This window comes from Petaurus breviceps, unplaced genomic scaffold (assembly GCF_028583685.1).
Source record: "Petaurus breviceps papuanus isolate PSGF00001 unplaced genomic scaffold, PetGlider_PUasm1.0 90784, whole genome shotgun sequence".
Lineage (NCBI taxonomy): Eukaryota > Metazoa > Chordata > Mammalia > Diprotodontia > Petauridae > Petaurus > Petaurus breviceps.
Window position 1 is genome coordinate 12688663 of NW_027187345.1, and position 13993 is coordinate 12702655.

The 13993-nt window shown below is 36.2% G+C and overlaps 1 protein-coding gene across 1 annotated transcript in view; it reads right to left on the reverse strand.

Annotated features, from left to right (window-relative positions):
• ADGB (androglobin) overlaps nucleotides 1–13993 on the reverse strand; it is a 214258-nt gene that overhangs the window by 176917 nt on the left and 23348 nt on the right. Inside the window, exons 4-5 of the mRNA XM_069069729.1 lie at nucleotides 10263–10334; nucleotides 8150–8344 (exon numbers count right to left, since the gene is read on the reverse strand). Coding sequence (XP_068925830.1) covers nucleotides 8150–8344; nucleotides 10263–10334 — 267 coding nt within the window. The remainder of the gene's footprint in view (nucleotides 1–8149; nucleotides 8345–10262; nucleotides 10335–13993) is intronic.

Below are 13993 nucleotides of genomic sequence, written 5' to 3' on the forward strand. Positions count from 1 at the left end.
TTTCTTGGAGGACAATTTCTAGGTTCTTTCTTTGATCATGGGTTTCAGGTAGTCCAATAATTTTTAAATTATCTCTCCTGGATCTATATTCCAGGTCAGTGGTTTTTCCAAAGAGATATTTCACATTGCCTTCTGTTCTTTCATTTGTCTGGATCTGTTTAACAGCATCCTGATTTCTCATAAAGTCACTAGCTTCCATTTGCTCCAATCTAATTCTGAAGGAATGATTCTCTTCAGTGAGTTTTTGAGATTCTTTTTCCATCTGGCAAATTTGGCTTTTTAAGGCATTCTTCTCCTCATTGCCTTTTTGAGCCTCTTTTGCCATTTGAGTTAGTCTGTTTTTTAAGGTGTTATTTTCCTCAGTCAGGCTGTTGACTCTCATTTCATAATTTTCTTGCATCGTTCTCATTTCTCTTCCCAATTTTTCCTCCACTTCTTTTATTTGCTTCTTGAGGTCTTCTATGGCCTGTAGCCAGCTTGTATTTTTCTTGGAAACTTTTGGTACAGGAGTTCTGACTTCACTGTCTCCCTCCTGTTCCATGCTTTGATCCTTTTTGTCCCCAAAATAGGAGTCTAATGTTGGATTGCTTTGCTTGGTTTGCTTCCTTTGCCTGCTCATTTTGCCACTCAATTACTTGACTTTTGGGCTTTTTGCCACAGTAGGACTCTGCTACCAGACAAGGGAACTTCGTACAAAATGCTGGGGTTTTCTCAGCTGCCGAAGGTATTAGTTGGGTGTCCCCTTTGAAGCCTCCACATGCTCTGGCAAGCTGGTCACATACCCCAGGACCTCCACCCTAGACCATAAACCATATCGAAGCAGGTTAAAGCAAGAGCAATTAGCCCTGGGGAGGCCAGGTAGCACAACGAGTAAGAGCACCAGCCCCAGAGTCGGGATGACCTGGGATCGAATCCAGGCTCAAGACACTTAGCACCCACCCAGAAACACCTGGCCGTGTAACCTTGAGCAAGTTACTTATCCCCAATTGCTTAAAAAAAAAAAAGAGCAATTACCCCTCAGACTGGTCACCTGGTCCCCCTACACTCTGCAGGTCAAGAGCTGAAGCTGCCACGTGGGGGCACCTGCAAGGCTATAGCTCCTCAGCAGCTTCTCGCCCTGGGGGAAGAGGCCTATACACTCAAACTACTGAATCCCAAAGTCCACACTGCACTGACCTCTCGCTTTGTCCTTAGCATCTATGTGTTGATAATTCTGGAAACAGCCACAGCTGCTGGTGATCTGGAGCCCTCCTGCCAATGGTTGGTCAGGCCCACCCTGGTGCTAAAACCTAGGCATGGGGCTGGGCTCAGCTCCCAGAGCGCTGCACTGGCCGATTCCTGCCATCCTGCGGGGCTGTCCTCAGCAGGAGGTTAGCTTCTTTGTGTCATTTTGTGGGTTCTGTAGCTCCAAAGTTTGTTCAGAGTCCCCTTTTACATGAATTGGGGGAGGCTGAAGCTGGAGTCTCACGGAAGTCCTGTTTCCACTCCACCATCTTGACTCCCATCAAGTGCTTTTCTTAATTAGAAACAAAAACAAAATATACTTGTTCTCTAAAAATATACTTACTGAAAATACCCTCAATTTGTGTGTACATCATAATTTTTTTTTCACAATGGAAGACTAGGCACATAGACAGATAATTAATTATTGATGCTCCGTCAGTCACCTTTCAGTATTAATAAGGTCTAAGAGTGTAACCACACTCTTGGTATCTTCCCTTCCTTCAGATACCTTGTATATCCTTTCAGTATAGATCTTCTTTACATAGAGTTGGTTTTTTTCTGTATTTTTCCCATCTCTAGCTTCTTTAGTGCTATTTTTAATGCCTCTATAAGAATATCTAGGATTTGGGGGGGGGTAAGGTTCAAATATGATATTTCCATGGCCCCAGTAAAGAAAAGCTTATTAAAATGCTTCAATTTTTTTTTCAATTTTTATTACTTGTAACCCTCTTTCCATTTTAATGTTTGAATGCCCTCTGAATGATCTTGCTTAATTGGGTTGGATATGTTATCAAGATTTCTTTAAACTAGTTTTACCTTCCATTCTTCTCTTTATATGTTCTTGCTGATAAATGCACACTATCCTTCTTTGTAATATTATTAAATGTTTACATTCTTACCTTCCAGTGCCTTTGGCAGCCGTCTCTCTCCATTTAGCAAATAAGTTAAGTGTTTGGTGACTAACATGCTTTCTGATGAAAGATTCTGGAGAGCTTTTGCTCTCCCTATTATGGCAACTGATTTTCCACAGGTGATTTTGGCTTAACTTCTGAATTATTTTAATCAGTCTTGTCATCTCTGCTACCTATTTCAAAATTTCTTATTGTTATCTCATCTCATTGGTCTCACCTTTATATGGTGTTCAGATAGGAACAGTACTGATATAAGTCACTATTCTGTTATTATTCTTTTATGTTTTGTGTTCTTTCAAAACATTCTTTTTTAATGTTCCACTGAAGATTACATAGGTGTATAAAATAAAAATTAAAAAATAAATATAAAATAAGTTTATATTTAAATATTAGGACATAAATATCCTCTATAGGCTCACTTCAAGCATGGCAGCATGTCAGGACAACAGAAGTATGTACAACATGCTGCTCCCATATTATTTTGTTTTCCTTAAATAGGTCTTTATATTTTGAAAGCTTTTAGTTCCATATAGTTTACAGATTATAAATATATTTGACATAGTTACAACCATTAAAGAATTTATTTATATTCATTTATTATTATTATTAAATATTATCTCATAGACATCAATGAAACTTAATAGAATGTAACTCATGAACAGAATATGGCAACACAGCGTATCTCTCATTTAAAATATATAAAATGGATTCATAATCTTAGCAGTATGTGAAAACTTCTTTAAACAGGACAGATTACAAGACACTCACTTCTCACTTTGTACAATTTTTTTTTATTTTTTGCTTTTTGGAGGGCAATTGGGGTTAAGTGACTTGCACAAGGTCACACGGCTAGTTTTTGTGTTGAGTGTCTGAGGCCGGATTTGAACTCAGGTCCTCTTGACTCCAGGGCCAGTGCTCTATTCACTGCACCACCTAGCCGCCCCCTTACAATTCTTATATACTTCCTCCCATAAATGTTCCTTAGTCAAGAAGTTGGAGACCCTCCTCTGGCTTTTTAAATATCTCACAGAGATCAGTGCAACACTCAGGCTATCCATTTTTTATCAATGACTACTGATCTGCCTCCTTTTCTGGTTATACATATCCTTGAGTACCATCCTTATACCATTTCTTGCCGGCTACAGCTTACTCACACAGACCATAAGTCTTTCCACTGTGCTTTGTGTCACTAATGATTCTTCTCTAATATCATTGCTAAAAAAGACTGGCTTTGACTAAGTCATTCTCCAATGGCTAAAAAGTCAAAGGAAATAAACATATAGTTGTCAAAAGATTTACAAATTATTAACAATCATAGAAAACATTGCCCCAAATCAATAGAAATAAGAGAAATGCAAATCAAAAGAACTCTGAGATCTCAACGCACACCCAGTAAATTGGCAAAGATGACAAAAGACGTAAATAGTTAATATTGGACAGGCTGTGGAAGACAGGAACACTAATCCATTGCTGTTGGGATCATTAATTGGTCCAATAATTCTGGAAATATTAATAGTAGCATTTTTTTTATGGTAGTAAAGAAATGGACAGCAAAGTAGATTCCATCAGTAAGGAAATGGTGAAACAAATTGTGGAATACTACTTCATTGTAATCCAGATTGGAAACTAAGGTCCAGTGAACAGAAGTGACTTTCTTAGGGCCAAACAGGTGATAAATGTGTGAACCTAGATCCTCTGACTTCAGAGCCGGCAATCTCTTCTACACTACAGTGGCTTATTATATAGGCTTTATTCTATTCTATCCTCTGTCATCAAACTTCATACCCTAGTTGGAAAGGAAAGGAGGTGAGAGTTAATTAATTAAATAAGAGAGTCAGCTGGCATCCAAAAAGATCTTGCTGAAAGAGTAAGCACTGGGCTAAATCTAGTAAGATGAAATTCAATAAGCATAAACAATGCCTCATGCTTGGGTTCAAAAAAAATCTTCATATAAACAATATGGGGGAGGCATGTACGGACCACAGTTTATCTGAAAACAATCCAAGAGGTTTAGGGGATTGCAAGCTAAATATTAGAAGCATTATATGGCCTCTAAAAAAAACCCTACTGCAGTCTTGGGCTACACCAAGAGAGGAATGGCTTCTAAAAGTGAAGAGTTAATAATTCTCTTGTATTATTCCCTGAGGATCACATTTATGCTATTTGGTCCCAGAAGATAGAAGTTCAAACAATCATTAGAAGTGGTAGAGGTAAATTTAGACTTAATAACAATTATAGCCATTCTAAAATGGAATGGGTGGTCCTTAAAAGTAGTAGGCGTCCTCTCACTAGAAATATTCAAGTAAACAGTTAATGACCACTTGTTGGATAGTTGTAGTGGTAATTCTTTTTTAGGTATGAGTTGCCCTAGACAGTCACGGATGTACAGCTATGACATTCTGTGATTGACTGGATGATTTCATCTACTCCCATTGGTTCTGTTTTCATCTACATAATTAAAAGGCAAAGGTATAGGAGGCAAAGCTCTGGATTTAGTCAGAGGACCTGAGTTCAGATCCAAGTTCAGCTTTAAAATAAGGGATCTTCTACAGTCCCTTTCTAACTTAAATCTATGACCCTCAACTGCAATTAAATGGAAATAATAACAGCACCTCCCTTGTGGAGTTGTAAAGATTAAATGAGGGCATATTTGAAAAGCACTTTGGAAAAAATATGGCTGAACAGTAAGAAACCTAGGGGAGAAGGCTTCTTCCAAGACCTCCTCACCAGTCATAAAAGGGTATATTTAATAGCCCCAAAGAATAAAGAAGAAAGAAATGAGAGTAGAAACACAGAAAAAGGAAAATCAAGGGAATGATCTGGACATAGAGACTATAAAAGCTGCCTGTAGAGCTTACTCAGTCTGGTAGCCAGAGCCAAAACAGAACTAGATCTAATGCATTGAACCTCTGAGCACCTCCATCCTTCCCTTCCTGTACAACCTCCTGACCTTCTATGATCCTCTCTTAACTGATACAATCTTCCACATTAAAGTGGCTTGAGTTCATCTGAGTGATGAGGGAGAGGGTAGAGTGCTGGTGTCTAAATTCCATACCAATTACAGGCCTAACCTAAGTTGCCAGGCCTCTTCATTATGGTGTCAGGGCCCCAGAGCCCAACTAAAAACCTATGACCTAACTGCCACCATGTCAGGGTAGTAGACAGGTCTGAGGAGAGAGCAAAACCACTCCTACCTTCATTTATGCCACTCTGGTAAATCCCACATGACTATTTCACATCAATCAAAGGTGATGAGAACTGTTCCTTCAAGCCCCATCCTTCAATATCAGTCCAAATCCCAGGATTTCAAGTTCCCAGGACTCCCTCTGTGTTACATAGCCCAGTTTCACCACTTTTTCACAAAGCGCAGAAGAGAGAGAAACCCTTACAGCCTGCCCCTCCACTGGAAACAGTGAGAGCCAGGAACTTAGGACTAACCCAGAATCTAATCCTAAATATTAAATCATCACAATGATGCTGAGACCCCAATCTGCTGAGATGCACAGCCCATTCCCTGCCCCCATATGTTGTGACTAATACAAAAACAAAGAAAACAACAGAGACAAAGAAAAAGTTCTTCAAGGGTAAAAACAAAAATTAGCATATCTAAAGAAAAGCTAACTAGAATAATAAAATCAACTGGAATAATATCAGCTTTTCCAAAATCCAAAAAAGGACAAAAAAAATACTAAAAAATAGTTTTCGATCCAAAAATTATAAGCCTTGTAAATGTGACCATATTATTTGAAAACAGATTAATTCACTTCCAAGACAAACAAGACATGGCAGAATTTATCAATAAAAAGCCACAACTAAAGAGATCCCTGTATGCAATGGGAAAGAATGTTTAAAACTGACAATCATAAATGTCTAACAAAAATTATGTTATTACCTTCTGTTATAATTTATTATGTAGATATATGGACAACTTTTAAAATTTAATTTGACAAACTGAAATAATGAAACTGAACTTTGGAGATATTTTAACGATTAACACAAAAGGGTAAAAGAATACTAAAAAGAAACACACACACACACACACACACACTAACAAAAACGAAGGAAAAGAAGAAAGAACCTGATACTCCCCCAAAACAATTAAAGCTCAGGGAAATATCAACAGTTTAAAAATACAACTACAACCTGTTTTATTTGCTATTTTAAGAGTAGAAATAGCTATATAAAATGAATATAAGTTCTATTCCTTTTACCAAGAACAATAAGAAAATGACAGAAAACAAATCAAATGCATTGCTTATAACACAACTAACAATGATCCAAATTTTCCTTTAAAAAAGATACAATTAAGAAATAAATCCCATTCATATGTTGCTTATAGGAACGACATATAATGGGAAAGATAACTAAATTAAAATTGAATAAAGAATTGTTCTATAACATATCATGCAACTGAAAAGTCAAAAAAGGAGGGTAATAATGGTATATAATAAAGTAAAATTAAAATTAGAAAAATGAAAAGCAAAGACAAAGGTATTATAGAATAGTTGAAGGAAAAATAAATAATATTAATAATTTCTACCACATATACATTAAATAATTCGATGGCTAAATTATAACTTTAAAATATTAATAGTGACAGAAGAATAAATCAAATAAAGGACTCAGTATTTTCTCATCAGAACATTTTTAAAAAATAAAATATTAACAAAAAAGAAATCACAGATTTAACTGTTTTCTTAAAAAATATAAAGAAACAGAAAAAAAAAAAACCAGGAAATAGGCTTTATCTTCAAGTATACATGTAGTAGCCATACATAAATTCAAAATGAAAGACACTGTACTTGCTGACTAGTTAAAAAACAAAGTTGATGATTTACAAAAACATAAATTGCTAAAACTGACACACTAGGAAAGTAATCATTTAAATAGAACAACCTGAAAGGGAGAAATGACATCATTTAAAAATTGGCCTGCAACCACGAGAGAGTTGATAGACATAAAATTCAGAATGTGGCATACCTTTTTCAACATGGCCAATATGACAATTTGTACTCTACAAACTTGCTTTGAGCATCCTATTTTCTTTTTAAACTGTTCAATAAGAGTGAAATAAGAGGGATTAATAATAGATATTCATAAAAATAAATAAAGAATGACTAGAAAGGACAGAAGGAATATGAAGAAAGGAAGGAGATAGGGAAGAAGAGAGGAAGGAAGGAAGGAAGGAAGGAAGGAAGGAAGGAAGGAAGGAAGGAAGGAAGGAAGGGCACATAATTAGTAGGAGGGGAAAAAAGCTCGTTCAGAAAGAATAAAAAAGGATTGGCCTAATTTTAAAGGAAACAAAATAAAACAAAACCTGGCTCAAAGGGATTTAAAGTAGAATTCTTTCAAATTTTTCATAAACAAATAACACCTAAAGATGAAGGAATTATATTTTTCACATTCTAAAATCAGTGCAAATGGCAAAATTTTTATAATCTTTATAATCAAAATTACCCTATTCCCCCATCAGGTCTCAGAGGTGAACAGCTTCTGGCATGAGAGAACAACGGACGTATGAGGAGTCTGCAAGCTGGATCCATAACTTTAGGATAAGAATTGGTTCTAAATGCTAGGTTATCTCAGGAAGGCACAAAGATGTACAGCAAAGAAGAAGCTGATAAGTACCTTCAAGGCTCAGCTCAGATACCACCTGGGCCATGAAGATTTCATTGATCCCCCTAGTTGTTAAAGTTTACTCTTTTCTCAAATAACCTATTTTTCCACAATAAAATGTAATTTCCTTGAAAGCAGGGGCTGTGCTTTATTGTTAGCACCTGGCATTGTGCCCACACTTAATAAAAAAAAAGTCTGAGTTAAATTGAGTGGCAGCCTTTGAGTTATAAGCAGGAATGTGCAGCAGTGGCTGAGAAATAAGTATCAAGGCAGTGATTCATTTCCAGATCTATCTTTCCCAATGGTCACACAACTGCTATTCAATGAAATGACACAAGTTGCACCAATGGTCATGCTGGCAATATTTTTTGAATGTATTCTAATGCATGCAAACTTACCATCCAATAAAGTTTCACAATATATTTTCCATAGCTATTATATAGAGGCATATGCCCTTTCACTGCCTTGCACAGAGAATATATATGTTCCCAGGGTTTCCAATTTAGAACAGGAGGATCTATTGGATGACTTAAAACATTTCCATTATATATCTTCCATACTGAATGTATCTCACTGATAATCCATCTCATCAGCTAAAAACAAAAACAAAAACTTGGTATTAGTTACTTTTCAATTAAAATGCTACTAAATTTAAAATACTACTTTTTCTAAATCGTAATTTTCTAAATACATTTAAAATGAATGTAGAAAATAAAAATTATTATAGCTTCAGATTTGTCTATATATATGTGTGTGTGTATGTGTGTATATATATATGTTTCCCAAAATAAAATGCTATTTTTCACAATTTTAATTTTCTAAATAAATTTGAAAAGTATTTAGAAAATTAAAATTTAGAATAATAATATATAATGATAATATATTATATTTATGTATTATGAATACATTTGTATTACAATTAAGAGTAGGAAGTTGTTCTAAAATATATCATGAAGCTGAAAAGTTAAAAAAAAGGAGGGCAATATGGTATATAATAAAGTGAAATTTAAAATTAGGAAACAGACTGGCAACGTCATGAAAACTCAGAGAGTACATATGTAATATATACTACTGAGCATAATATATTTAATAATAATATCTTATTTTTCTAAATTCTAATTTTCTAAATACAAATATATTTAGAAAATTATAATTTAGAAAAGTAGCATTTTATTTTGGGAGATAGATATGTATAGACAAATCTAAAGCTATAATAATTTTAGAAAATTACAACTTAGAAAAAATAGCATTGAATGCCCCCTGAAATAGTTATATTTAATTTCTGTGTGATTTATTGAATTATAAAATAATTTTCATAAAGAAATTTAGTAACTTATACAATTTAAATGCTAGGCTTGGTTTTCCTACTTTTGCAAATATACATATGTTTTTATAGGCACTGATAATTATTAATTAGTTTAAAGGCACATTAAGATTTCCTACTATTGGGGCAGCTAGGTGGTGCAGTAAATAGAGCACTGGCCCTGAAATCAGGAGGACTTAAATTCAAATCCGTCCTCAGGCACTTAACACTTAACTAGCTGTGTGACCTTGGGCAAGTCACTTAACCCCAATTGCCCTGCCCTCCCCCTCCAAAAGGAAAGAAAAAAAAACACAAGGAAAATGTAACTCTTATTTGGGGCGGCTAGGTGGCGCAGTGAATAGAGCACTGGCCCTAGAGTCAGGAGGACCTGAGTTCAAATGCAGCCTCAGATACCTGGCACTTAACTAGCTGTGTGACTTTGGGCAAATAACTTAGTCCCAATTGCCCTCCAAAAAGCAAAAAACAAAAACAAAAAAAAAATTCCTACTATTTTATTTTAGAAGGCAAATATGCATAGACAAATCTGAAGCTCTGCTAATTATTTTCGTAAGCAAGTTAAATTTTGGATATCAGATTTATTGTTCTATTATAGTCAGGCGATTTGAAAAGTGTCCTGTTCCAAAGAGTATGATAGAATAATACAAGACTGCTAAGATGTTTAATATAAATTGTATATGTTGTGTTTCAGATATAAAAATGATGCTATTGTACACTATCAGTAGGACAAGAGCTGTGTGTGCTTTTTCCATGTTGATATTGGATGGTGATAAATCATCTACTAACACTTTCTTACTGGATTCCCTTTGTTGGTAAGAACCTATATGAATAAGACCACTTTAAGATGTAGCTGGTGCTTCCATAAAGCTTACTAGTGGAATAAACACATGAACTTGAAATTTTAGTCTAAATTACCCAACTCTCCCTCATCCTAAAAAGAAAAATCTTCAATTGACCATACAGTTATCTGAAGATATTTGTCCTGTCTCTTCTCCCTTTTTAAGTCAAATTTCTAGAAAATGTTACCTACATTTATTGTCTCTGCATCCTCTCCTCTCACTTACTTTTTAGCTCTCTGTAATCTGGCTTCCAACCTCATCACTCAGTTAAAAAAACTAGGGCAGTTCCCTTAAGAATAAGGGTCACTTCTCATCTACAGATTAAATGTCTGTATAATATATATGCAGTACCTCACTGCAGATTATATGTCCACTTCCTGTAAATAAGTCAAATGAAGCTTCATCTTTCACTACCACAGGAGTCTGAAAGAATAAAAACTTATGAGATTATTTAACAATACAAAATCAATAAATGTTATAGTTAATAATTATCAGAATGTTATAAAAGTGACAGTGGTAAATGATCACCTTATCAAGATGAAATTTAATCAGCTGTTTACCTAAAGACAAAAATACAAAAACCTATTAACCCATTCAATATGTCTCCTGAATTGAATTTGTTGGTCAATAAACATCTGATATCTAGGAAATTCCTTTTTTTTTCATCTATAATGAAAAGTGAAGCAAATTACAATAGTGGACAGAGGACTAACATTTAAGGCAAAAAGAATTGTGTTTACATACTACCTCTAATATACCAGCTATAGGACTCTAGACATTTCACGTAACCTCTTAGGGCCCAATACAACAGAAATTTCCCATCTTTATCAGCAGCAGCAGTCTATAACAATGAACACACAGATCTAGACGCACCCAAAGTTCCAAAAAGAAGTTGATAATATTATTTATGACAGATTGCTAACATAAACTAACTTCCACTTACTTTACTCCACTTACTAATAATAAAACTAGAAGGATATCAATGTCCTTGACAGCAACTGAATAACTAGAAAGGACTATGAGTTTTAGGAAAAAATGAGTTTTGTTTTGGACATGTTGAGTTTAAGATTCATATGGGTCAGTCAATTTGAAAGTCAATTTATGGAATAGGACTGGAGTTCAGGAAAAAGACTAGGGCTGATTATATAGATCTATAAGACACTTGCACAAAAATGATAACTGAATTCTTGGGAGCTAATGGGTCACCAAGAGAATGAGGAAGGCAAGAAGGTAACCCTGGGCAGAGCTTTGGGGTAAACCCATGATTAGGGGTATAGAAGAATTTACCAGACAAGTGTGCCAGGTACTGGAGAGAAGTGTCATGAAAACTCTGAGGGAAAAGAGTATTCTGAAAGAGATGGTGGTCAGTGGTACATAGAAGACACATCATAAATATCTGTTGATTGGCTGACTAAAGGAAGGAGAATTTTCCTGTCAAGAGGCGAGATATATAGACATAGATATAGAGACAGAGAGAGACACATACACATACACATATACATATACATATACATATACATATACATATACATATGCATATAAATGTTATTAGTCTGAATGCTTAATGTGAAGCTGAGAGTTCTTTTAAGGGAAGATATAAAACATATTATGATATTCCCAAGGGGAACCTTGGAAAAAGGCATGAACCAAAGAGAATTTATGAGAAATCGCCTAAGATTTTATATTACCTTGGGTAATGAAAGCCTAGTTGATTGATACATGGGTCACATAAGAAATAAACTGCAACTTCAACCTGTTCAATTTTCTGTTATATCAGAAATATTATTTTATAGGTCCTAAAAAGGACTACACATAAGAGGAAAGCTCCAATACTACCATTTCAACCTGGAGTAGTCACATAACTTCTTTGTTGTGATTGCTGTTAAGTCATTTTTCAGCCCTGTATACCTCCCCATAACCCCATTTGGGGTTTCCTGGCGAAGATACTGGAGTGGTTTGCCATTTCCTTCTCCAATTGAATTTACAGATGAGGAAACTGAAGCACAGGGCTAAGTGACTTGCCCAGGGTCACACAGCTAGTAAGTGTCTGAGGCCAGATTTGAACTGACAAAGTTGAATCTTCCTGACTTCAGATCCAGTACTCTACCCACTGCACTATCTAGCTACCCCTCATAATGTCTTAGATTTCTGATTTTCTAAGAATATAGTGCGGAGAGAATATGAAATTATTAACTTGGGGAAAACATGCAATCTTTCTACAACCAAATATCTTAGTATTATATCACTATGCATAGTGAAATTGATGCATTCAAATGAGTACTTATAGAATCAGAACCAAAAAAGAGCTAATTCTAATAAGCACTTGAAAAAAATAATAAAACAAGCAAGACTTAAAGTGACCTTGATGTTACAATGAAAGTCCTCCTAAGAAGTGGCAATGAAAAATGCTGTCAATCAAATCCTCTTGCATCTCCTCAGGCAGCAGCTGAGACTACCATATTGATATAAAAACTCGCTCAAGAATGTAACTAAAATTGAAACTGTCTCTTGGCAGTTGAGGCAAAGGAAAGATATAACAATAAAGCAAAATAAAAAATTAATCTATATCTCAGCTTATACTTTTAAATTTTCAAACATCAAGAAATAATAAATATGTGGATTTTTTATACTTCATGACTATTGGAGGAAAATATATATTTTCTTATCACTAGAAAACGAGAGTTTGTATATTTAGAGGCAGCTAGGTACCACAGTGGAGAAAGCATGGGTCTAGAGTTAGAAAGATCTGAATTCAAATCTGACCTCAGATACTAACTAGCTGGGTGACCCTGAACAAGTCAACCACTTTCTGCCTCAGTTTTCCCATATATAAAATGGAGATAATAATAGCCTCTTGTAATGCGAATGTAAATTTTAAAGATCTTCCCTGCCCCTAGGCTAAAGTGCACCTGAAGCCTGGGGTGGGAGGCTTGTTTTTCAGTAGATACTTCTTGATTGGCCAGTGAGTCAATAAGGTTGTTACATTCTCTGAGCCAGGAGAAGGCTATATAAGCCCTGATGTGTAGCTTTGTTTTGGGACTCACTTTGAGAAGTGTTCTGTGATTTGATCTGAATTCTGGGAAGCCATTGTTGAGAGTCCCCCGGCTTTGAAAAACCCAGATGTGGAAACCCAGATGTTGACTGGGTATGGATGTAATGGTTGGACAGTTTGGAAAGCTGTCTGCTTGATCTGTTAATGTCTTGATAATTCTGCCTGTATACTTTGAAGTTCGGGGTGCTGACCTTTTTGTTAACCCATTTTGAGTTGCTTTCCTTTAACAAAGCAGATCCAAGAACCTGTATGGGCAGCAAACCCTGAGGACGTGCTTGGGGTGCTTGTTGCTACAAAATGGCATCACGAACAGGATCTGCAGAGTAAAAGGAAAGTATGGGGACTGGGATAATTGTTAGTTTCCCAGTTGTGGTAGCCGTGATTCTGTGGAGCTGTGGAGCAGGAGAGAAGAATGGCCTGCATGAAGACTTCGCTCAGCTGAGAGCAGGAATGGCGAGCTGCCTGCATCGGGACCTGGGCAGAAGCCAGGAGCAGCTGCTGCCTGCGGGAGGAGAAGGAGCCCAGGAGTTCGGAATTCAGCCACAGGAAATGATAAGAACTGAGCAGCAAAGCAGGGGCACTGAATGTGTTTCCTGGCTGCATCCCACAGTTTGGGACCCTGGGGGAGGATGGACTTGTGACTATGGTGGGTGGGCTGAAGTGCCTTGGACCCCCAAGGACCCCACCTTGTTGGTTTTGTTGCCCAGCCCCCTCTCTGTACTTGGAAGGCTGTGTGAGGGGAAGGACACGCCCCCCCCCCAACTTTATTTGAACTCTTGTTTTGAACTGAATATGTACTTTGTATTTGTTTAAGACCCAGTGGCCACTTTGCTAACTTTAGTTCTGTACCTTGAAAATGTGACCTAAGAGATGTTTAGTGCTAATTCAAAAGTAAATTGTCTATGCTATGGGCATGAAAGATCTTGGGGCCAAATGTAATGCGAATGTAAATTTTAAAGATCTTCCCTGTCCCTAGGCTAAATTGCACCTGAAGCCTGGGGTGGGAGGCTTGTTTTTCAGTAGATACTTC